This window comes from Prionailurus bengalensis, chromosome C2, assembly GCF_016509475.1.
Source record: "Prionailurus bengalensis isolate Pbe53 chromosome C2, Fcat_Pben_1.1_paternal_pri, whole genome shotgun sequence".
NCBI classification, from domain to species: domain Eukaryota; kingdom Metazoa; phylum Chordata; class Mammalia; order Carnivora; family Felidae; genus Prionailurus; species Prionailurus bengalensis.
The window spans coordinates 78197242-78222838 of record NC_057350.1 but is presented as its reverse complement, the minus strand read 5'-3'; the positions used below and the strand labels follow the sequence as shown (position 1 = coordinate 78222838).

The window sequence follows — 25597 nt, the reverse complement described above, 5'->3', positions numbered from 1 at the left end:
AGGTAGTCAACGAATATTAAAATAGTCCTCATAATAAAAGAGCACTCAGTCAACCGTGTAGCCTCCTTACTGAGGGGGAGGAGAATAGCTCACTTTTCCCTGGAGGGCCTGAGAAAGATCGGTTTACAGGCGTCAGCATGGGGGTGACCCTTCTTCTCTCCATCTTGGCGCTGGCACGTGCCTCGGGTGACCATCACCTCACAATAGCCCACAGCCTGGCCCGAAAATGTTACCACAGTGCCTTTTCTCCCCCACCCAAAACACACGCAGCCCTTTCACTGACCTGGCTTCTGATTGGAGGCTGGTTGCTTTGGATAATGACCTCCAGGACCCCTCTGTGGGTTACAGCCTGTTCGAGTTACTCTTACCACAACTTAAGACGTCTGCGGTGGGGTGTGAGGAAAAGTAAAAGACCGGTATTTTCACATCCCCAGGTACCAGAAGCTCAGAAGACTGACAACGTTCCAGCCACCTGAGTGGGCCCAGGGCTCGCAGCTGCCCATGTGTCCCTTCCAGACAGGCTGCTTGCTAAAATGAGGGATCTTCTTCAGTACGCCGCCTGCTTCTTTGCCTTTTTCTCTACTGGGTTCTTGGTTGTGGCCACCTGGACAGACTGTTGGATGGTGAATGCTGACGATTCCCTGGAGGTAAGAAGTCAGCACCTTCTTTTTCTGACCCAAGCCCGTCCAAATTTTCTCTCAGCCCCGCTGTCTCAGGATGCTTACTGGGGATAGAAATAATAGCCAACGTGGATGGACTTACTCCTTACTTACTCCTTCTGAGTCTTATGTTAGCTCATTTAATCCTCACAGCTGATCTATGAGGTAGGCATTGTTATTATCCCATTATATAGATGAGGTAACTGGATAATCCCTCTTTTTCTTAAGGATAAATTCGCGTAAGTGTAATTACATAATCCCTGCCACTGAGTCTTCTAGAAACTCACCTCTTCCACTGCATTCCAGTGACAGCCTTTCTCATAACCATTTTCTAATTTGGATGACAGCATTATGACTGGCCTCTCTTAAAGAGTGATAATCTAAAAAATTGAGTAATCAAGCTCAAGGTGTATAAAAACCTACCCATTTCCTACATAAGAGGAATTGTTATTTTAAGGTGTTTCCAAGTAGGAGCGAGAGGAAGAACAAATCTGTCCAGCGGGTCCCAAAGTGCGGGGGACAGATATGGATTTAAGAAACTCTCAAAAATAAGTTGCTCTTGGAAGCCAACTGTTAACACAAATGAGTGAGTGGTTCACATTTGCAGATTTTATTTTTCTTACTGGAGAAGCTCAGAAAGAAACCATTTTGAAATTTACAGTAATTTCCTGCGGCTATAGGAATGTGAGGAAGGTAGAACTGATTAAAAATCAAATCTTCAAAATCAGCTACTATTCATTAGTGAGGTTTCAGAAAAAGTAGGTAAGAAAAGAAACAATATATCTATCAGGAACTCAATGACTATGCAACAACCCATTCTACTCTCTTACTTATATCCTGAGGGGAACAATTTGTTCTAACAAATGCTATAATATCACCTCTAAGAAGTTTAGGAAAGATACCCAAGAGCTAGTTTATATATTTTTTCTCCTAATTTTATTTATTAGACTCTCATGTTACAGTTAGAAACAGAAAGTAATGACCTTTCTATTCTGCTGTGTATTATTTTGGCTTGCTTTATTTATTTATTTATTTATTTATTTATTTATATTTAGCTTTTAATTTTCCTCTGACTTCTACATGGCATTTCAAAACCAACAGAGTTATAAATACTTCTTTAGAGCTAGAAAATTATGTGCCTGAAAATTGTGATAGAATTGAAATACTGCAAAGGATGTGTGCTATATGTGAGTCCAGTGATGTATTTTATCTGGCCTCGCATGTAAGTGGTGAATGAAAAAAAGAATGCCTTTTGAACAGTCCTCAGAGAAAAGTGCAGATAAAAATGTCTGCTGCCATTAGCTCCCCAGAATCCAGACTGCCAGTAGTAGAAGATTAATTTAGAAATATATTGGACTCTAGCACACTCAAAATTATTTTTGAAAAATATGCAAAATCTCATCTAAAAGCACTGTTAAAATATTTTCTGAAACAATTTGAAAATCTTTGTGCTTAAGCCGACAGAAATACTAACTTCACTTGGCAAGAATGGGAGTTTAGGAAGGGTCAGACCTTGCTGAGGGAGATTGAGAGTCCCGGCATTTAAAGCATTTTCTTGCTTGTATTTCAGTACATCCAACCAATTTGCCATCTGCTCTGCGCAAGAACACTTCTAGTTAAAATGAATGGTATGAGCAGTCCAGGTTATTCACCTCGAGTAAATCCTTGCTAACCTTGGACAAGAGTTAGTATTTCTTAGCTTCTTTCTTATTTCCCATACTTGAAACATACTATGCAAACATTCTCCAAGATGCTTCCACATTAAAAGAAAAACTGTAACAAATGAGGCTTCTGCTCTCCAACAATCTCTATTTGTCAGTATTTTCAATGCGACGGGGACCTCTTGTAATAATTGCTCCTTCAGTTGGCCAATATATGAAGACATACAATTATCCACAGATTTCAGTGTTCGGATACCCACTGACTCAATTCTGTTACTCTCGCTCCTTGCTTCCTTCCTTATGTATGTATCATTTTTGGTCCACATGAGCAGCTCACTTTACACAACTATTGGACAAAAGTTAACACAGTAAAAGTGCTTTAAAAAAAACCCCACCTGTGCAGTATTTAAGCAAAAAGGAGTATTGTGAATTTTTAGCTTTGTTAGCTTTGTTAATCTTCTAGAGTGATGGAGATGGAAAATGGAAAATGGATTCAACAGTTCAATTCAATGTAACAAACATGGAATGTATGACATGTAAAAAGTACTGGGCTAATCTTCCTAGGGGAGGCAAAGATAAAGCGGGAATGGGTCATGCCTTCTAGGAGTGGACATTTAGTAGAGAAAAAAGATACACATGGAACTATAATGAAAGGCATAGGCCAGTTCATATTTGAGAAAGAAATGAACAATATACCATTGAAGCAAAGAAGATAGAATGCTTATTTCCTGTTGAGGACATTGAAGCTGGCCTCAGGGAGGAAAAGGCATTTGAGCAAAGCCTCCAAAAGGACTTCAAAAGGTAGAAATGGCAGCAGGGGCCTTCTAGACGAGAGGATACATGGCAAAAGTACAGAATGAGTAAAAACTCAAGGCTTGTTAGAGGATTAAGATGAATAACCAGGAGCACAAGGCAGAAAGAGCTCAAATACTCTTTTGTCTTACTACAGCATACTCAAAATAGTATAAAACATTATTTTGCTTTACTCATGCCTCCGTTGAAGACAGTTCTTTGCATTAAGTAAAAATGTTAGGAGAAAAGAAATGGCACACGGATGGCACAGTGCACAGCTCCAACCCAGGTACCAGGGGCCCTGCTCCTTCATTACTGATTCCTGTGTCTCTGGGAGGACTGATGTGGTGGAAAGATCTAGGGCTTCGAGATTATTCCAGCCTGTGTTCGCATCTTACCTGTCTTCCATTGAGCAAGCCCCAGCTCTGTCTTCAATTAGCTCAGTTTCTTCAATTAGAAGATGAAGTAAACTCCATAGTTTTAAGATCCTTCCTCAGTCTTCATGTTGTTTAACACAAGGACTCCTTGACTATGACTGTCTGTGATCCCAAAGTCATGGCCACTCACTGAAGGACCCATGGTGTCTACAGTCTCCCCAGAAACTTCCATCTGGAATCTAATGCAAACCTTCTCTGTTTCTGTTACTTCCTATGTTCTTCCTTCCATATTACTCCATTCCTCATTACTTATTTCTTCTTGTCCTTCCCTCCACCCTCTTTTTCTCGATACTTCCATTCTCCTTTTTTCCCTGTCTCCTTTCTTCCCTCTTCTACCCCTTATGATCTTCCCCTCCTTACTTATTCTTTTTCCTTCCCATAATTTCCCCCTCATCTCTGTTTCCTTCCCTCTCTCTCTCTCTCTCCCTTTATTATTTTCTTCCTATCTTCTTTCATTCCACAAATACTGTCTGATACCTCTGTCCCCTGGGGTTGCCATGCGAACAGGTTTGGAAGGAATATGTGACCTGGATCTACCTTGGGTTGTCCCGACATTACTCGGAGTTATGGGCAAGTGAACTGAAAGTTACCATACGGTGTGACAAGTGCCATGATAACAAATAACTCTGAGTGACTGGCTCACCCAGTCTTAGAGAATGAGTAAAGGCAACCCAGAAGAAACACCTAGCATAGGACCTAAGGACAGGTGAGTAAGGAAGAAGTAAAGAGTATTGCAAGCACAGGAAATAGTATGGGCAGCGATCCAGGTATGAGAGTAATATATGTGGCTTTGGACTATGTCAGCATGGTAAGAATTTCCAATGTAGGTAGGAGACTATAGGAGCTTGGTCATCAAAGGCTTTGTGTTCAAGTAAAATATAGATCTTACACTGTAGTGAAAGGTGTTTCACTGTAAACAAATATGCACATGTGTTTTACAAATATCAATTGTTGTGGCTACTTATGGGGAAAGGTTAGAATGAATAGAAGGAAATGTAGGAGACTAATTGGGAGGTCTTTGCCGTAGAACAGGAGGGAAACATTGATGGCTTGAACTAGTGAGGCAGCAAGCATAGAGAGACGTGAAGATATGGGAAGCTCTAAAGAACTTGAATGGATAGTATTAATAAGTGCATGTGGAGAAAGGAGCTGATTCAAGGGACAAGCCAAGGTTGAAATCCACTTTACTGTTTTTAAGCAATTAGAGGAATGGTGGAGTCACTCACCAAGAGCTCAAATGGAGGAAAACGAGTCTCTGTACAGAAGTCATTAAGCAGCAATGTCCCTGGACCATCCCACTATTTTTTCCTCACTGAGATTATTATACAGCACCTCGAGGGGACCAGGAGTACAATGCTTTCTAGTGGGAAAGTTCACAGGTTGGACTTGATGTGAGAGGACCCTAGATTAAATCCCACACTCCCAGGCGATACCTGTATGCTTTTAAATAGCAGACATTTAAATTGCTATAAAGCACATTTTTTTTTCTGTAAAGGGAGGATAATAATGTAATAAGTGCCTTGTGAGGATTCAATGAACTTGTGTACCTAAAGCATTTACCACAGTCCCGGGCAAATACAAATCAGTCGATAAACGAGAGATATATTATTGTCTATTTGCAGTTTATTGTTTTGTTTTTGTTCTGGAGGAGGAGATGACATTTTGTATAATGTTCACTGAAGGGAGAGATATGAGATTTAAGTTCTATCCCTGTGTTAGCTATCGATTCTCTTGGAGAAATTTTGTTCACTTCTCTGAGCTGTGGTTTGCCCGTTTTTATACTTATGACTGTTTCCTTTTTATCTAACCAGGGAATAAGAGCAAACAATAGAGACAAAGTAGCATAAGTTACCTATTAAATGCATTTTAAAAAGAAAAATAGGGGTGCCTGGGTGGCTCAGTAGGTTAAGCGGCCAACTTCGGCTCAGGTCATGATCTCACGGTCAGTGAGTTCAAGCCCCGCGTTGGGCTCTGTGCTGACAGCTCAGAGCCTGGAGCCTGTTTCAGATTCTGTGTCTCCCTCTCTCTGACCCTCCCCTGTTCATGCTCTGTCTCTCTCTGTCTCAAAAATAAATAAATGTTAAAAAAATTTAAAAGAAAAAGAAAAATAAACTGAATTATTATTATTATTAGTTTGTTAACTATATTAGAAGATATGAAATTCTTCATATACCACACTTAAATAAAAAAAAAAAAGTAGTTTCTTGGCAAAGTTCTTTCAATTATCAGAGGGAAAGAATGTTTTCACAAGATTAATCCGTTTTCAGTTAATCTTGTGTTAATTATTTACTGAGAACTTGCTATACACCAAGCACTATTATGATTAAAATTTTATTACCTCAAATGAAGGTTTCTCACATTTGGATTTATTTTATCCCCATGATCAGGTTCTTCCCTGGGATTTCTAATTACATTAATGATGCCGCAGTTGTTTTGGATATAAAATAAATATTAAAATTATCATACCTGCATGTACTCTGATTATATATATATATACATATATATATATAATATGTATATGTGTATATATATATATATACATATATATATATATGTATATGTGTATATATATATATATACTGGTTTTTCTTTCCCGACTCATTGCAAACTCATTCAGCAGACATTGGCGGCTACAAATATTCTCTTGTTCATCTCATGATCTCCTCCTCTTCACACCAATTTCCACATCATGGAAACTCATGATTCACATGAACTGACAGGGCGCATCTATTAAGATACTTGGCATGTTTATGAAAAGAATGAATATCATGCGATGTGATCTTTGGAAATCACACATTGAGCCATAAATTAAAAGTATCTCTGTGGGGAGACCACCACCATTTTGTAGGCAAGGCTTTTTAATCTTAGTACAATTTAAAATTGTTGAAGATATGGATTTCGCCCCTTTTTTTAAAAAGGCAGGAATAAAAATCTAATTCCCTGGGATGTACAATAAGGTTGGTGAAGAGTGTATTCTGGTCCAGAGAATATAGCTTTTTCTGCCTGGTGCTTTAAATAAAGACAGAAATGAAGAAAAGAAGAGAGGAAAAAGTAAACTAATATTTTATTACCATTCACTCAGCAAACACTGACCTGTCACAACTGATACAGTAGTCATTGCAAAGTTAGGATGCCATGCTTTCATAAGCATTCTAAGATGATTAAACGTGTGATTTAAATAAACAATAAATGTTAAAATTGATATATTTAGGGGTGCCTGGATGCTTCAGTCAGGTAAGTGTCTGGCTCTTGTTTTCGGCTGGGGTCATGATCTCATGATTCGTGAATCTGAGCCCCACATCAGGCTCTGAGCTGACAGAGCAGAGCCTACTTGGGATTCTCTCTCCCTCTCTCTCTGCCCCCTCTCACTCATGTACTCTGTCTCTCTCTCAAAATAAATAAATAAACTTAAAAAAATAGAAATGTTTAGTTCAAATATGTAAATTAGGTAATATAACCATGAAGACCATTTTACCTACTAAGTAAGTATTATCTCGTTCTTGCCATTTTTACCTTTAGCCAGCCTCCCACAAATAAACAGGCAGAACTAAACCAAATGTATTTCAGCAAATAACTCGTGGCACATAAATGGAGAGGAAAGGAAAGGTAACATCTATTATGCTTATTTTAATCCTGCTTCTTTATCTTTATAAATGGCTGTTTTGAGTTCTTTTAGACCTTGGGATAGTAATATATATATATATATATATATATATATATATATATGAGAGAGAGAGAGCATGAGTGGGGAAGAGGGGCAGAGGGAGAGATAGAAAGGGAGAGAGAATCTTAAGCAGGCTCCATGCTCAGCATTTATCCCTACATAGAACTTGATCCCAGGACCCTGGAATCATGACCTAAGCCAAAATCAGGAGTCATACACCAAGTGACTGAGCCACCCAGGTGTCCCAATAATATAAAATATTAAAATGAAAAGTTCAGAATCCTGGTATAAAAAAACCTAAATGCATTTCATGTTAAAATTGAAATTGTCTCAAGTATTAGTAGTAAAGTATGTTATTTACTATGGAATTATTAAGGTTTTGCATCTTAATGAATATATTTAAGTAAATACTGGTAACAGCTAAGTTGTATCTTCCGTATTAAAGAACATTAACACAAGAATGGTAAAGTGGTGTGAAAGCATAAATTCCTATAATATGTGTGTGCAAGGTGGTTTTTAAAATAGTACATCTTCATGGCTTATTCTACTTTTCTTTTGGTTTATGCATACTTCTCTACGTATTATATTTACACACACATCTCAGTGCATATGCACTTATAACTTAATGCACATTGACAAAGAAAAATCTTATTTTATAGTGGCCAGCAAATGATACATATTTATTAAAACTATTGAGTATATAAATATATTTTTCCCCACACAGCTAGAAGAAAAATAAATGCCAATTAATTAAAGTATTTTTAAGTTTCTCTAATTCCCAAAAGATATATAAAATACATGGAGGCAAGGCAAACACATCCAGTACTACAGGAAATAAGACAAGGCAGGCAAAATTGTATGTTGCTGTCTGTAAATATTTCCAGAGTGACAAGGAAAAAAAATGGCAAAGACAAGGGTAGAGAAGCCTTAATGGGAAGTTGCTAAAGAGATGGGAATAGGAAATCCCAGGATTAAGGAACTAATTTAGGATACTATAAATTCAACAGGGAAGAGACGTGGTCAGTATGGTGCCCTAAAGAATTTTCTGAGTGGTATCCTGCTCATCCCGAGTCCTGTGGTAAACACTTACTTCCCAGAGCTGGTCGAGTAGATAGGGTCCAGCCTGACAATAAATCAGTATTAACTCTATAGTCTAAATCATAATTCTTTGACTCCCAGATTCAGCTGTTTTATCCATTCAGTCAAGTCAGAAGCATATATTAAGCACCAGTTGTGCATAGAGTGTATCAGTAACCATTATCTAAAGACAGATAGTTAATGTGAATTTTAAAAAATGACCAGGACGCCTGGGTGGCTCAGTCGGTTGGGCTTCTGACTTTGGCTCAGGTCATGAACTTGCTTTCGTGATTTGGAGCCCACGTCAGGCTGTGTGCTGACAGCTCAGAGCCTGGAACCTGCTTCGGATTCTCTCTGCCCCTCCCCTGCTCACACTCTCTGTCTCTGTCTCTCTCTCAAAGGAAATATTTAAAAAAAAAAAAAAAGATAGAAAAAGTGACCAATTTTTTTTTTCTTAATAAACATCTTTTGAGCATCCATTATGTTCCAAGCAGGAGGGTCTGTAAGCTCCTTGAAGCGAGATGCCATACCTTTCTTGGGCTTTGCTTTATCCCCAGCATTTTGTTAGTCTGTTGACTGGCACATGGCAGATCTTCAATGAATATAGTTTGAAAGAGGACAACAGACAGACTTGGGAGACAGATGTCTGCAAACGCACAGAAGAATAGTAATGCAATATTGTAAATACTATAGAAAATATGGACAGATTATGGTATGATCTAGGAATAAATTAACCTTAGCTGGAGAAACTGGGAGAACTTCGTGGAAGAAGGAGTATCTTTGAAGTACCATTTGAAGGATAGGTAGAAATGTGACAAATTGAAGGCAAAGGGAGTCATTCTCATTATTATACACAAGGAGTGAGAAAGTTAAATGTTGTTAGGAACCAGGTAACCAACATCCATGAGAGAGGCAGATTGGGGGAGGACGTAGGGGGAAGAAAACTGTGAGTACAAGCCCCATCTAAAGGAAGCAGCCAGTCCCTTGGCGCTAATCATTGTTATGTGGGACTGAGGAGTCCAGGTGGCCAGCATGACTAAGTTGCCAAAGGAAAGCAGAAATATGGACTGCTCTATAAGATCTCTGTTTTACTATTGTAATTAAATAATATTAAGAGATTTATGCCAGCCTCATGTTTGTGACTTGTGCTTTTATTGTTACATCTTGGATAAACTGAGTTCTCCCCATTTAGGAGATAATCTCTTCACGTCAGGACAGATATTCATTGAAATGATGTAGAAATCCCTCTAGTATCATTATCTGTATTTATTAATGTATAAATTGCATGTTAGAAGAGTAAGCTTAAAATTGCAATCTTCTATTTTGAATGACCCTGCAAGATAAGAATTATTAGTTAACATTTTGCATTTTTGCCCTTTAAGAAAGGTTAATCATAATATTTGAAGCATCAGTCTCCTTTTTGAACAGAACCTTGTCTTAAAACTTTTAAGAATTTAGATTTACTTGCCTTTGAGAGAGTTCTTAATAAGCCTCTGTATAACACAGGAATAAGTAAGTGAAGATTATATATTATAGCCAAGGAGGGCTTCCCTAAATATGATAAATACCATAAAAAATTTTAACCTTGTCTTTGTGCACAAAGGCACCTTTAAGGGTGTCTCTGGTAAGTGCTATATTAACACAGAAGTTTAGTTAATTACAGCCACTATTCTCACGTACCTTAACCGAGTGTGAATACCAAGCAATCTAATAGTGTGCCCCTGAGCATTAATACCTAATGAAATTAGATTCCTGTTTCCTCTAATGAGCTCATTGCTTTTCTAAATATGGTCATTGCAGGTAAATGATCAATAGCCTTGAAAATGACACCACTGCTGGATTATTTTGCCAAGAGACTCTTTTTTAGCGTAAAATGAGTATTCCTACATATATCTCTCATTCCTTTCTAAATAACCTCATATATAAAAAGAAATACCACAGTAGGAGTGTTTGTTTGTTTTAATGGGGCTATGTTAGACAGCAGGAATTATGGACAGTCACTGTCTAATTACGGAACAGCGACTTCAAATTCGTATAACCTAGCTCTGGTTGGTATAAACTGGATCCAGTATGTTCTTGTTAATTGAGGGACTGAACGGGAATAAGCTATGAGAAGTCCTGTTTTCTATTTCAGTATAACAGTTCTGTACCAATCATCTCTACTGTATTTGTCTCCTAGGGCTGCCATAACAAATTACCACAATTTGGTGGCTTAACACAAGAGAAATTGATTCTCTCGCAGTTCTGGAGGTTAAAAGTTTGAAATCAAGGTGTTGACAAGGCTGTGCCCCCTCTGAAGGCTCTAGGGGAGAATCTGTTCCTCTCCTCTTCTGGCTTCTGGTCACTACTCCATTTCTTGATTTACAGCCACATCACTTCAATCTCTGCCTCTCTGGTCATATTACCTTCTTCTCTATGTTTCTCTCATTAAAGCACTTGTCATTAAATTTAGGGCCCAACCGGGTAAACCAAGATGATCTCATTACCTCAAGATCCTTAACTTCACTACATATGCAAAGTCCCTTTTTCCTTTTTTTTAAAATATGAAATTTATTGTCAAATTGGTTTCCATAAAACACCCAGTGCTCATCCCAATAGGTGCCCTCCTCAATACCCATCACCCACCCTCCCCTCCCCCCAACCCCCATCAACCCTCAGTTTGTTCTCAGTTTTTAAGAATCTGTTATGTTTTGGCTCCCTCCCTCTCTAACCTCTTTTTTTTTCCTTACCCTCCCCCATGGTCTTCTGTCAAGTTTCTCAGGATCCACATAGGAGTGACAACATATGGTATCTGTCTTTCTCTGTATGGCTTATTTCACTTAGCATAACACTCTCCAGTCCCGTCCATGTTGCTACAAAAGGCCATATTTCATTCTTTCTCATTGCCACGTAGTATTCCATTGTGTATATAAACCACAATTTCTCTATCCATGGATCAATTGATGGACATTTAGGCTCTTTCCATAATTTGGCTATTGTTGAAAGTGCTGCTATAAACATTGGGGTACAAGTGCCCCTATGCATCAGTGCTCCTGTATTCCTTAGGTAAACTCCTAGCAGTGCTATTGCTGGGTCATAGGGTAGATCTATTTTTAATTTTTTGAGGAACCTCCACACTGTTTTCCAGAGCATCTGCACCAGTTTGCATTCCCACCAACAGTGCAAGAGGGTTCCTGTTTCTCTGCATCCTCTCCAGCATCTATAGTCCCCTGATTTGTTCATTTTAGCCACTCTGACTGGTGTGAGGTGGTATCTGAGTGTGGTTTTGATTTGTATTTCCCTTATGAGGAGTGACATTGAGCATCATTTCATGTGCCTGTTGGTCATCTGAATGTCTTCTTTAGAGAAGTGTCTATTCATGTTTTCTGCCCATTTCTTCATTGGATTATTTGTTTTTTGAGTGTGGAGTTTGGTGAGTTGTTTACAGATTTTGGATACTAGCCCTTATCCGATATGTCACTTGCAAATATCATTTCCCATTCCGTTGGTTGCCTTTTAGTTGGCATTTCCCATTCCGTTGGTTTTGTTGATTGTTTCCTTTGCAGTGCAGAAGCTTTTTATCTTCATGAGGTCCCAATAGTTCATTTTTGCTTTTAATTCCCTTGCCTTTGGGGATATGTCAGGTAAGAAATTGCTGCGGCTGAGGTCAGAGAGGTTTTTTCCTGCTTTCTCCTCTAGGGTTTTTTGATGGTTTCCTGTCTCACATTCAGGTCCTTTATCCATTTTGAGTTTGTTTTTGTGAATAGTGTAAGAAACTGGTCTAGTTTCATTCTTCTGCATGTTGCTGTCCAGTTCTCCCAGCACCATTTGTTAAAGAGACTGTCTTTTTTTCCATTGGATATTCTTTCCTGCTTTGTCAAAGATTAGTTGGCCATATGCAAAGTCCCTTTTTCCAAAAAAGATAACATCCATACATCCATAGGTTCTGGGGATTAGGACTTGGACAGATCTTTGGTGGGAGAAGTGAGGGAGGGGGCATCATTCAACCCATCATACCTACCCTTCTTCACTTTGATTGTGGTTAGTTAGCAATGTTGAACACTGTCACTACTCAGGTTGTTATGATGTTTAAGTACTTTACTAAGATCACTTATGAGCAAATCATTTATATTGTGTGTTTATAATTTTTTAATTCTTATAACTATCCTAGCACTATCTCCTTTACGCAGATAAGAAGATTGAGGCTCAAAAAAGGTAAGATCTTGCCCAAAGATACAACACATTTAAAAAGTATCAACTTAGATTTAAAGTCTATACTTTTTAAGTGGCAGCTTAAATTGCATGCATATCTAACTTGAGATCCATCATTAAAAAATTGGTATGTTAACTTTCAAAAGGTAGATCTGTGTTAAATTTTTGGTTACTGCAGTTCCTAAGGCAGATAATATCCCCAAAGCATCCCTTCAGTTTTAACCTTAGGAAGAGCAAGCCAAAGTGAAGGTTTGTAGAATAATAGCCATAGGACAAGATTAAAGTTAGGGTTTATAACCCTTCACCCCAAGCTATCTTCTCATTTTCAGTGCTGGAGTACTCTAGCCTGAAACGGATTTGGAATTTCTTAAAATGGGTTTTAAGTATACTGCGGTGCTTAAATACAAGCACACAGATTGCCGTATTTGTGAACTATGCTTGCTTGGGGTTATCACTTACCTTTTCTATTCCTCATTCTCCTTATTTGTAAAATAGCTGATAGTAATTGATGTCTCACAGGAGCAGTTAAGGAATAAATGGGATAATAATATACTTACATAGTAACTGCTTCACAGTATGGACTCAATATAGATTTATTATTACTTATTATGTGTATTTTACCTATAAAAGGACAATAGAAGTACAACATTGACATTTGTAGTGGAAGAACAAGCAGTAAAGTTTTATTTGGCACACAATACACCTGCAAGGTAGAACACCAAGCAAAGCTTCAAAACACAAATATTCCCTGATACGGTTTCCTTTTGCAGATCAGAGGGTTTTATGTCCCTTCCTTTCTTCTTCACACCAATTTTAATCTCCCCGCTTTGGCATTTCTCTTCCTACATTGTTATTTAGTCTTTCTTTAAGGAAAAAAAAATAAGTTTTTATTTTCCAAAATAATTCTTGGTTAAATTTTACTAAACTATTCCCAGAATCCCAAGGTAATGTGAATCTGTAATTGAATCAGGACAAACAATCATATTAGCTCTGTTCCATATGCATGAGCTGTGTCAAGAATATTTGAAACTATTTCCCATTGGCATGTTTACAATTTTAGGAAATCTTTTGTGACGTGCAGCTTACAGATAAAACATGGAATGGCTCTGGGCACTGGTATCTTTTAGCTCTAGGTGGACACTTAGAATCATCTGCACTATGATTCTAAGTAAAAGTGTTTTCCAGCTGTCAGGTTCTATGACATTAATGCTCAGTTCGTTCACATTCATATCATAGCTGGAACATTTGTAATGTGTCAGTGGAGCAAAGAGGAAGAAGCTGTGGGTCTTTATATTTTATTTGTTGCTGTCCTGAGGTATGGCATTCTCTGGCAATTATTGTAAAATTGTGAACTTCATATACAATAATACCTTTCTTCATGGGACTCAGTGTTTATCGGGGTGAAAAATTAATGTACATTCTTAATAGACTCAGGACGTCCAGAGTTAGCATTTATTGTTATATTGATTTTATTTATTTATTTATTTATTTATTTATTTATTTTTGATGAAAAATGTCAGCAGAGGAAAAGTGACATAAATTGTCCCCATGTGAAACCATGACTCCACGATCGAACCAGCCATAGATATTTGCCTATATGTAATGAAGACTTTATCTAGTTAGGTACCACTGCCCCCCTCCCCACCCCATCAGGAAGTGAATTCATTTCCTGGTGGAGACAGCCTTTAGTTGTTAGTGCTTAAGGGAAAATACTGTAAAACACATTGTGTTTGTTGTAAATGAAATTCTGATCACGCTTGCAACCAATGTACTTTACTATCAAACGCACAACAGCCAAGGTCTTCCTTTGATCGAGGGGAACTAGAGTGTGCCTGCATGAGTTGTTTCACACAGTGTCTTCTCCCAACATCTAGGTGAGCACCAAATGCCGAGGCCTCTGGTGGGAGTGTGTCACGAACGTTTTTGATGGGATTCGCACCTGTGACGAGTATGATTCTATCCTTGCCGAACACCCCTGTATGTATGCCTTAGACAACCCCCTTGCCAGGGAGGGATCCCAAATAGGTTTTCATTGTGTGTGTGTGTGTTTGTGTGTGTGTGTGTGTGTGTGTGTTTCTACAGAACTATGGTAAAGTTCTGTCTCATTTTAAATGTTTCCATAAAAAGTTCAGAAATGTGAATTGAAACACGTTGGGCATATTTTATCTTTTTCCATGTTGTATACATTCTTTTAAGGTAAAAATATTAACTTCTTCATCTCTGCCCCCCTCCCCCCAAATACCTGGCAGGGTGTCTTACACACAGTAGACTTAAAATAAACACTTTTTAAATTGAGATGAATTCTTCAGGTTGTGGTTACTGGAGGATTAGAATTGACACATTAGATGAAAACCATTTCAGAGGTGTCTTTTAGCTGTGATGTAAGTCAAATAGGAAGTTGACAGTAATTCATTGAGAGAGTTGCTGAGAAAGAGAGAAGGTGGAAACAGAGGGGGCAGAGACAAAGAGAAAAACAGACATGGAGATAGGCAAAGAGAGACACACAGATTATAGGATCAGGGAATGAAAAGAATCAATACATATGACACACAATTAACAGAAATAGTAAAGCCAGCTCCTTCTTCTTCCTAACCTTTAGCTTTAAATTTTAATTAGGTGTTAACAAGGTCCATATTTCTATGAATAAAGAGATTTCATAGATGAAAAAATGTTATCATTGATTCTCTCAGTTTTTCTCCACAGCAGATATTTATTTATTTAGAACATTGAATCATGCCAAGAAATACTGGTGCTGTTGTTCAAGCTAATTGGTTTTGGTCTCCTTCAAAGCAGACAGGGTATGGTAGAGCATGGCAACTTCTTTTCTGAAGATAAATGAAAAGCAAATGCTTGGAATGTGACTTTTCCCCTGGACAGCTATTTCAGTCCAGGGATAAGCACTTAAAAGGAGCAGTGCTCTAAAATATCTTCTTCTGCTATTTAGGATTTGAGTGTTTTTTTTTAACCTAATTCATAAAGCCTATATTTCATTTTTTTTTGAAACTTCTTAATTCTTTCTCTTTTTCCCTCCTTGTGGTAACCTACTTCTATCCACGAAAAAGCATAATTTGGTCAATAAAAATGTAAGTTCATGTGGACACTAGGCTATTCCAGAAATGTGGTGCTATGGTGGGAGCAGAGAAAAAAAAATAAAGATAAAATATTTCAAACTTGTAAATGTTGTTATGTACATTTATACAAGAATAACAGAAAATCACTCATAAGCTTACTGCACAGAGAAAACTGCTGATTGTATTTTTAAATATTTCGTTTTTTAATCTTTTGCCTGCACTAGTTCACATTTTAAAATACGTTCTTACCTATTAATTTCAAATAATATCTTAAAAAGTAATTACTTTTGTTTAAGAAATTCCATCATATGCTTAGAGACTACAGATACAAACATGTATTCTAAGAAAATAAGAACTATACCCTCTAAGTTAGGATATTACCTATAAAATTTTATTTTTAGTCTTTGATATCTTTTATAGAATCACAATTAGATAACTTTTCCCACTGTCCCATGGACCTAGGATATACAGACCCAGACAAAATTTTTTTTCAGGACTCTTGTTGATATATTAATTTGAGTTCCCTTTTCTCCAGTCAGAATATTTAACATTATTCTAGCAGCCAGTTCTCAGACAATACCTGGGGAAAAAATTCCTGGTTCATTAGCATTAGCAGTCTGCCTGCAGAACTGCCCTCTTAGAACTGGACAGGCCATAAGGCTGGCTGGATAATACCATAGACATGAGTCCTGGAGTTCTACAGAGCATCAGAAATCATGCTATATGTAGGATAAAGGCTTGGAGAGGGGAAAACCAGGGTCACAATTTCAAGGTGTCCCATTCAAAGGCAATCCTGGCCCTATTGGTCCCAGGTCCAAAAGGGACTTAATATTTAAGGAAGGCACTCCAAAGTGTGGGACTGCTTGGCTTGGGGTGCTGAGTAGGAGACCCACTTCTATATATATAGCCTAGTTAGGCACATATTTTTCTCTTTCTTGAAATTTGAGAAAAATAAGCCTTAGATTTGGCCTAAATTAGAAATATAAATCTAAATTTTTTGAAATAATGCCATATATTAAGATCTTAAATATTCACCTATTAATCAGGTAAAAGCTGATTTTATGCATTGATTTCCTCTTAGATGGATTATAAAGGTATTTTTTTATTTTAAATAAATTGGCCACATTTTACAAGCAATCTATTGCTAAATCAGCCCTAAATTTATCTCACCACTGCAGAAGAATTATTTAAAATACAAGGAAGCCCCCATCACTATGAAAATAAAACATAATTACAATACCCTCAAAAAGAATAAATTGTATTCCTCCTTTCCATTAGCAAGCTAAAATAGTAGTAGTTTTGACATCAGGTAATTAACCCTCCATTTCTGACAAAATTTCCCATTTTTAAGTTAGCATAACCGAGACTCACAGTTCAAGAGGTTTTCACATTTGAGGATGCTTCCACTGCAGAAGATGATTGCTACTATTCCACTTCTACTTACCTAATACCCTCTTCCCTGGACCTTCTACCACATATTCTCATTGGCCATAGTTGAAATTTGCTCATTTGACAGTGCAAGATTAAAGGGTTAAGATGGAATGTTGGCCAAGAAGGGTCACCCCTGGAAGCGATGAAAAAGAATATGATCTGGCCTTTAGAAGTAGTCTTCAACTAAATAACAGAAGCTCTGTAGCTCCTCCTCCTTCTAAAGAGATGGCTTTAGAAGAGATGGCTCCCATTAGCCTGAATGGGCAAGAGACATCTTGAATCATTTTATCCTGCTCCCCTGTACCAAATTTTAACCAGTTATTTTAAGTATATTTTTCAATGGAACTTCAAACAACTGTAGTGATCGTTTATTTCTTAAATATTCATTGGGCAACTTCTGCAGAATAGATACTCTACTTTCAATTGAGTATTCAGCTATAATACTTGTGAACAAGTCTCATTCCAGAACAAGAAACAAACAAGGAAAAAGGTATTTAGTGTACACGATAGGCCAAGCATTTTGCTAGGGGGCCGACAAGTCTAAGTAATAATCAGTGCTTAAACAAATAATAATACTGATAATCTCATGATATTTTTGCATTTTATGAAAAAAAATCCAAGTTCATGCAAATTTGAATTCTAATTCAATGGGCGTTTGTTAATGTATGTAATTATCTGGTTTTTGGCACACCTCGACATTAATGTGTTTCCTTCCTCTGACCATGATTTAACCACATGCCCTGATCTTCCAGTGAAGCTGGTGGTAACTCGAGCGTTGATGATTACTGCAGATATTTTAGCTGGATTTGGATTTATAACCCTGCTTCTTGGTCTCCACTGTGTGAAATTCCTCCCTGATGAGCCATACATCAAAGTCCGCATCTGCTTTGTTGCTGGAACCATATTACTAATAGCAGGTACTCTCTGCACTAGGGATGGGGGTAGAGGTGCCCATCTACAGTCTTGAGATGAAGGAGGATGCTGTTGTGAAGCAGTTCATTTTTTTTTAAGTTTATTTATTATTAAGTTTTGTTCCAGAGAGAGAGGAAGAGCACATGTGCACATGTGCAAATGAACAGGGGAGGGGCAGAGAGAGGGGCAGAGAGAGAATCCCAAGCAGGCTCCACAGTATCAGCGCAAAGACCAATGTGGGGCTCTATCTCATGACCCTGAGATCATGACCTGAGCCAAAATCAAGAGTCAGTCACTGAACCGACTAAGCTATACAGGTGCCCCGTGAAGCTGTTCATTTTAACATCATATGTGACTTGCTTTTCTAGATTGAAGGAGTAAGGAGCACATCAGCCCTTCTTTCTTCAGCTGTGAAATCAGATAATTAATTTTTTGTTACGATGTTAGATCAAAGTTTATTGAAGTCCTCAAACTATTTTTAACCATTTAAAAAGTTATATAATGGTTTAAAATTTTCAAATAATTTATTTTTTATTATTCTTGAAGTTAAATCCTAAAGTCCCAAGGTCCCATCTCCTTACCTCCTTACCTCCTACAGTGGGTACTGTAGGAGTAGGCAATTCTTTAGCAATTCTTTAGCAACTAAGTTGTGCCAAGTCCTATGTCAGGTTTTCTTATGTGCCAACCCATCTGAATGTAAATGTAACAATAAGCAGATTATATCTCCACTTAAGAGGCAGATGAATAAATGGAATTCTGAAGGATAATAAATCAAGCATGACTTATAAACAAGTCAAGAAGCACTTTACATGGTGTTTATTGATGAAAAAGCATCATTAAATTCTGTCATTAAATTCACTTTAGTCTTCTTCTGTCACAATAAGATGTCTTCTTAAGACCTTAATGCAAATTGGGAGAAAATACACTGTCCAAGAGATCAAAGTGCAGGAAGATTGAAAACCAATGGGCACACCCCCAGAGAGGAAACTATCTTTTTTTTTTAATGGTAGTAGTGAAAATTTAGCAAAGCAAATATAAGTGATAACTTCACCAGGAAGTATAAAATGAATGGATAGGGATTTTGGAATTAAAAATACTTGCAGAGGTGTCTGGCTGGCTCAGTCAGTAGAGCATGCAATCTTGATCTCAGAGTTGGGAACTCGAGTTCCACGTTGGGGGTAGAGTTTACTTAAAAAAAAATTTTTTAGGGGCACCTGGGTGGCTCAGTCGGTTAAGCGTCCAACTTCAGCTCAGGTCATGATCTTGCTGTTCCCGAGTTTGAGCCCCACATCGGGCTCTGTGCTGACAGCTCAGAGCCTGGAGCCTACTTCAGATTATGTGTTTCCCTCTCTCTCTCTCTGACCCTCCCCCACACATGTCTGTCTTTCTGTCTCAAAAATAAACATTAAATTTTTTTTTTAATTTTTTTAATACTTGGAGATATATATGTGTGATTTTTGACCTTAGGCCAGTTTCTTAACTGGTCTTCTTTACTTGATCTGCAAAATAAGGCCACGTCCCAGCAATAAAATCTATTCTGAATTGCTGTTGTAAAGATCCAGTGTGGACAGAGTGAGCCCATAGCAGAGAGCCTAACCCATCACACAGTCAAAACTGGGGCCTCCCTGAATTTTTTCACACAGCATTGAGTCAAGGCCTGATGATCCTTAGGTTGTATTAAAAAACCATAAGAACTTAGTAAGTTTTCCTTTTTAAGACATTTATTCTCATGTCTAGGTTGGCCTAGTGATAACATAGAGCTTTTGTATGTAACCATGTGTTTTATTTAACAAATTTAAACACCATTTAATGCATACAGTTTTGTTTCAGAATACTTTTTGAGATATCATTATATATGCCACTTTTTATTTAAAAAAATAAAAATCAGCTAAATTTTAAAATATTAGTTGATGAAAAATTCCCTATAGGAATGGATGAAGAAATGATGAAATTAAATTTCCAGATATTGCCAAAGGCTTGAAATCATCATTTGAAATTACTATGCCAAGGGTACCTGGGTAGCTCAGTCAGTTAAGCCTCTGCCTCTTGATTTTGGTTCAGGTTATAATCTCATGGTTCATGAGTTTGAGCCCCACATTGGGCTCCATGCTGGTGGTGTGGAGCCTGCTTGGACTTCTCTCTCTTTCTCCCTCTCTCCAATCCCTGCCCCCCCACTCACTCTGTCTCTCAAAATAAATAAACCTAAAAAGAGAAGAAATTAGATATATATTATATAATTATATTATATTACATATAATAAATATATATATATAATACATGAAATACTAACACCATACATATATATAAATATATATGACATGCTATTTTCATATGGTATAAAATGAAATATATGCATATTTCATATATATATGTATCTATGTGTGTTATATGTATATATAATTTTACACAATCTCTTTCTAAGTTTTAAAAAAGGAATTTCCATCTTAAACCCATAGATTAGAAGTATTGTAGAAAATAGGTGGTAATTTATACTCTGTTATCTAAAGGTTATGTGTTCATTATCTGTCCTTAAACTTCTTGCATTAAACAACTGGGAAAATAATGCAATGAAATGGTGACTTAAATACATATCACAGACCCCCTAGAAAAGAATGTGAAACACCATTTTCACATAGCCTTTTGTTCTATAGCTCCTCACCTTTTTTTTCCCTGCACCTAAGTACTGATGTGCAATTTATACCTTTAAAGCAAGCGGACTCTACTGGCATCATTCCAAGCCAGTCAAATTGTCAGATAGACTAATTTGGGGGGTTAAATTTTGTTTAAAAGGAACAAAATTTCTTAGTTTGTTCTCTCATGGTGTGTGGGTGGTAGGTAAGAATTTATTTTAAAATAAAGACAAGTTTTACTCCAGTTATTTGTTTTTAAGCCCAACAGACTAAAATTATTGACTTCAAAAAACATAGTTTCCATATGGGTGCTGATTATGTAGCTGACACAGCTTTAATTGTGGGCCCAGGGGGTGGGGCAGAGAAGAATAGAATATTCTTAAAGATATATACTTTTAATTAAAAAAATCAATAGAGTGAACGTATGCTGTGTATTATTTGTCTTCAATTTTGTGTTCTTTCTTTTTTTCTGTTGTTTTTCATATTTCCTTTTACACAGCATTCAAAATAACATGTGAGAGAGGAAAATTAAAGAAAACCACAATGATCATTTTAAGTTTACACAAACAGATGAACACTGCATTTTAAAATTTTTGTATTTCTCTTTATGTATAAACTGATACATAATTTGGAAGAAACACAAAATAGAAAGCAATTATTATTGCCCCTCCAAATGATTATTATCCCTCTCTAAATGATGCCATCCATTTTGGGTAGCAGTCCATGAACTTACATTTGGAAAGCCTGTATTATTTTAGCAACTTTTCTTTCTTTCAGGTGCCCCAGGAATCATTGGTTCAGTGTGGTATGCTGTTGATGTTTATGTAGAACGTTCTTCTCTGGTTTTGCACAATATATTTCTTGGCATCCAATATAAATTTGGTTGGTCTTGCTGGCTTGGAATGGCTGGGTCTCTGGGTTGCTTTTTGGCTGGTGCTGTCCTGACATGCTGCTTATACCTCTTCAAAGGTAAGAACAAAATAAAATAGCACACTTACTTGTCTCCATTATCAATCTTCCCAATCTGGTAGAAACAGTTCTCACCAGTGCAAAATAATGTTGCTTACTTGATCCCTACCTCTTATAAAAAATGACATTTGAGAAGTTTCTGTTGTTCAAGGAAAACTGATTTGCAATATTCAAGCCTCATACCTCATAAGTGGTATATTGGATGAAAAAACCACATCTATAACTGTATCCAATATCTAAATATATAATGATGATTTCAATGTGTTCATAATCTTATATATCTAACTTCATCTAATCTACTAAATTTATATCTAGAGTTAAACAGAGAAGTAGACTGAGAGCCAAGTCAAATATTTGTTGTTAAAAAATACAATGTATTACTATTGGGTTTCTAAAAATATTGTTAAAAGCAAGAAAATCCATCTCCTCATCAGGAAAGAAGGAAGGAGGGAAGGAAGGAAGAAAATAGAAAGGAAGGAAAGAAGGAAGGAAGGAAGGAAGGACAGAAGAGAGGGAGGAGAGAAAAAGAAGGAAAGTACCTAAGCTTTTAATCTAAAAATAACTTTCCAGATGAAAATCTTAGATTTTATTCTAGGGTTCTTCTTAGATGATTCCTTCTTAAAGTATTTATATTTTTGTCTCTTTATGAGAAGAATGTGTAAAATGACATTTTTCCCCAAAGTTCACTGAATCATAATTATTTCTATACAACTACATTTATCTCTTTCCAACAGATGTTGGACCTGAAAGGAACTATCCGTATTCCATGAGGAAAGCCTACTCAAATGCAGCTATTTCCATGGCCAAGTCATATGTAGCCCCTCGGACAGAGACCGCCAAAATGTATGCCGTGGACACGAGAGTGTAATGTGCCACACATCAGTCTGTGTATATATGTTCCTGAAATGATCAATCAATATGTTTAGGTTAATACAATGGCAGGTTGATCTAGGAGCACTTACTTAGTCCTCATGTTCAACTAAGTTAATTGCTCAGCTTAATCAGGAAGTTTGATTCTGCTATCACTGCTCCTTTTCTGTTATTCCCATATTCTCCCTCCTTTCTACCCTCCTCTTGCACATGCTCACATACACTTGCCTTGTATTTGTAGATAAGGTTGCTAGGATATACAAATGTTTGTTTGTGATTTCATATTGCTATTAGAGATTGTGACATGGTGATATTCAAGTAAAATGATACTTTAAGACTAGAAAGCAACCTTTAAAAGAGGCCAGAGATTCTAATCTTTGAAGGTATTGACGGCCTCTTAGCTTCTTCTCTGGCTTTTGGTTCATTCTTTGTGTTCTCAACTGAGTTATTTGATAACTTTGAAGATGATTTTCCACATTTAAACTAGTATATCAAACCCTACTGTTACTCTGACTCTGTTAAAATAGAAAAAAGAAATTAACAGCTTCATCTACCAGCTGCTGGTGGAACTGAAAGATAAGAAGTGTCCCCTCCATACTTGGAATGTCAAAAGCAAATGTCAGATTAATACTAGAGCAGTGGTCACTGTCTTCCTCGTAAACAACATAAGAGATCTGTGTATTATTTTATTGCTACTGTAAGTTTGCCTATATATTGCCAAATTATTAGACCACAGCTGCAACAGCTAAACCAGAGAGTTTAGTCATTTATATATTGGACATCCAAAAATGTTTCAAAAATGCACCATATTAAAATTCACTGATTCAGGTGTTCTCCCACCAACTGGATCCTTAGCACCCAGGAAAATATCTGACAAATGATAAAATTTAACAAATATTTGTTGATTGGAAGAAATAAATTCTCACAACTCTCCACTGAAATAAAGATCAGTTTTTCTCACAAAATGTCTATTTGTCGAGAAAAAAAATGGAATTATATATTTAATAATACACGTAGAGAAATCAGTGAATGATTGCTAATAGCATCTTGTTCATATTCACACTGTGGTCATACATTTTTTTTAAATGGTAGGGTTTGTTTTTAAAGTTATATAATTTAATCTCAGGTTTTCTGATTTCTTGTAAGTCACATAAATAGCTTAATGCTTTTTCAGTACCTTAACAGGCTATCCACTGAACTAGATAGTAGTTCTCTGGAAAATGGAAATTTAGCTGCGAATTTCTGAAGACCCCCAAAAGAAGTATTTTAAGTTAATAAAAGCTAAAAACAATGTGAAAATAAGATGACGAAAGCCTAGAACATATATTTACATTGAGAGTGGTGTTCATGACTTCACATGGTATCTCTTTACTAGTATTCTCAGGAGAGATTCTAATCTAATTTTAAGGTTAAGAATAACTGATTCACTTATATTTCATGGATATTATTAACCATGTAATTGACACTTAAAAAATTATTTGTAGATCATGTTTACCTGTTATATTGGTGTCATTCTATGCAGTTTAAAATTAATTTCGTGTTGTTCTTTCTCAGCCTTGGTTTTTAAAATTTTTATTCCCATCCTTATTTTATGATACATTGTCTGTCATGTTTTACATATTCTAACAAGTCTCTTGAAATTCTTCTTGGGAAAGGCAGGGTAAAATTAATTAAATAACTCATTAGATTTAAGAGAGATAAATTTTTCCTTCCTCAAAGACTTCATTTGTATAAGAAAATATTTCAGAGGATTCAGAATATTGACATTCATGAATGTTTTAAAATTTTTCTCAATAAAAATGTTTTGTATAACCTCGGAGAAATATTAATTTTTTTATTCCTTTGGGAATGTTTATTACTAATTCACTATAATTTAATGAATCTTCCCAAAATAAAGCATAACAAAGAATACAGTGACAACAAAACAAATATTAAATAGTGAAGAAGTAATAATTGACATGGTAGCAACTCAACATGCCCAGAAAGAAAAATTGAGATAAGCCCAAAATATACAAACAGCATCTGATACTAAAATTCAGTCGTATCTTGTTACTTGGAACAAGAAAAAATAAAATTTATAAAATTGGACAATTTTATTTACCTACCTCTCCATTAAATCCTATTTTATAATATCACACTTTTAATGGAAATTAGCCTTTTGTTATTATACACGTTGTATGTGTGCATTACAGAAAGTTGGAGAACAGGGGCACCTGGGTGACTCAGTCAGTTAAGTGTCCAACTTCAGCTTAGGTCATGATGTCACGGTTCGTGGGTTCAAGCCCTGTGTCCAGCTCTGTGCTGACAGCTTGGAGCCTGGAGCCTGGTTCAGATTCTGTGTCTCCCTCTCTCCCTGCCCCTCCTCTGCTCATGCTCTGTCTTTGTCTCTCTCTCTTTCTCTCTCAAAAATAAATAAACATTCAATTTTTTAAAATAAATAAAATAGAGGAATTAACTGAGAATTAGGTAGTAAAAGAATTATTGGAGCAGGCTCTGCAGCTTTTGAGCTCAGAAATTATTCCCAAGTAAATAATGTTGGCCCCTGATGTGCAGTAATTAATTGAAAACAACATAATCCACAATGCGATATTGGTTACCCTATGTTTCCATTCAAAAATGCTGGTGATTTGTCACTTAAAATTTTTTTTTTAATTTTTTTTCAACGTTTTTTTATTTATTTTTGGGACAGAGAGAGACAGAGCATGAATGGGGGAGGGGCAGAGAGAGAGGGAGACACAGAATCGGAAACAGGCTCCAGGCTCTGAGCCATCAGCCCAGAGCCCGACGCGGGGCTCGAACTCGAGGACCGCGAGATCGTGACCTGGCTGAAGTCGGACGCTTAACCGACTGCGCCACCCAGGAGCCCTGTCACTTAAAATTTTTATTGAGATAATCTTATTATCTCAATAAAAGATAAGGAAGAAAACAAATAAACAAACAAACAAAAACACTAATTATTCCAGCACTTAGAGAATCTATTGAAACAGAGAAAATTATATATGCTTAAGATTTTTCAAAAATTAGCAATACAGAACTGTGAATATTAACATCTCTCTTACCAGCATCCATGGACTTCCCTTACAGTCTCTCTCCCAAGAGTTGTACCTCTTACATATTTCTTGTATCCTTTCAAACAAAAAATAAAATAAAATTTATGGCATATATAGATCCTTGGAAAATGTATTCATGCTGCTACTCAGTAGTTTCATTTTTAAAATAAAATCAATAATTAA

At 36.7% G+C, this 25597-nt stretch overlaps 1 protein-coding gene across 1 annotated transcript; it reads left to right on the top strand.

Annotated features, from left to right (window-relative positions):
* Positions 1-347: 347 nt before the first annotated feature.
* CLDN16 (claudin 16) lies at positions 348-24176 on the top strand. The gene is made up of 5 exons (XM_043594589.1): positions 348-647; positions 14356-14458; positions 17736-17900; positions 21303-21494; positions 22229-24176. Exons 1-5 carry the CDS (start codon positions 534-536, stop codon positions 22360-22362), a joined length of 708 nt encoding a protein of 235 aa, XP_043450524.1. The 5' UTR covers positions 348-533; the 3' UTR covers positions 22363-24176.
* The last annotated feature ends 1421 nt before the right edge of the window (positions 24177-25597 follow it).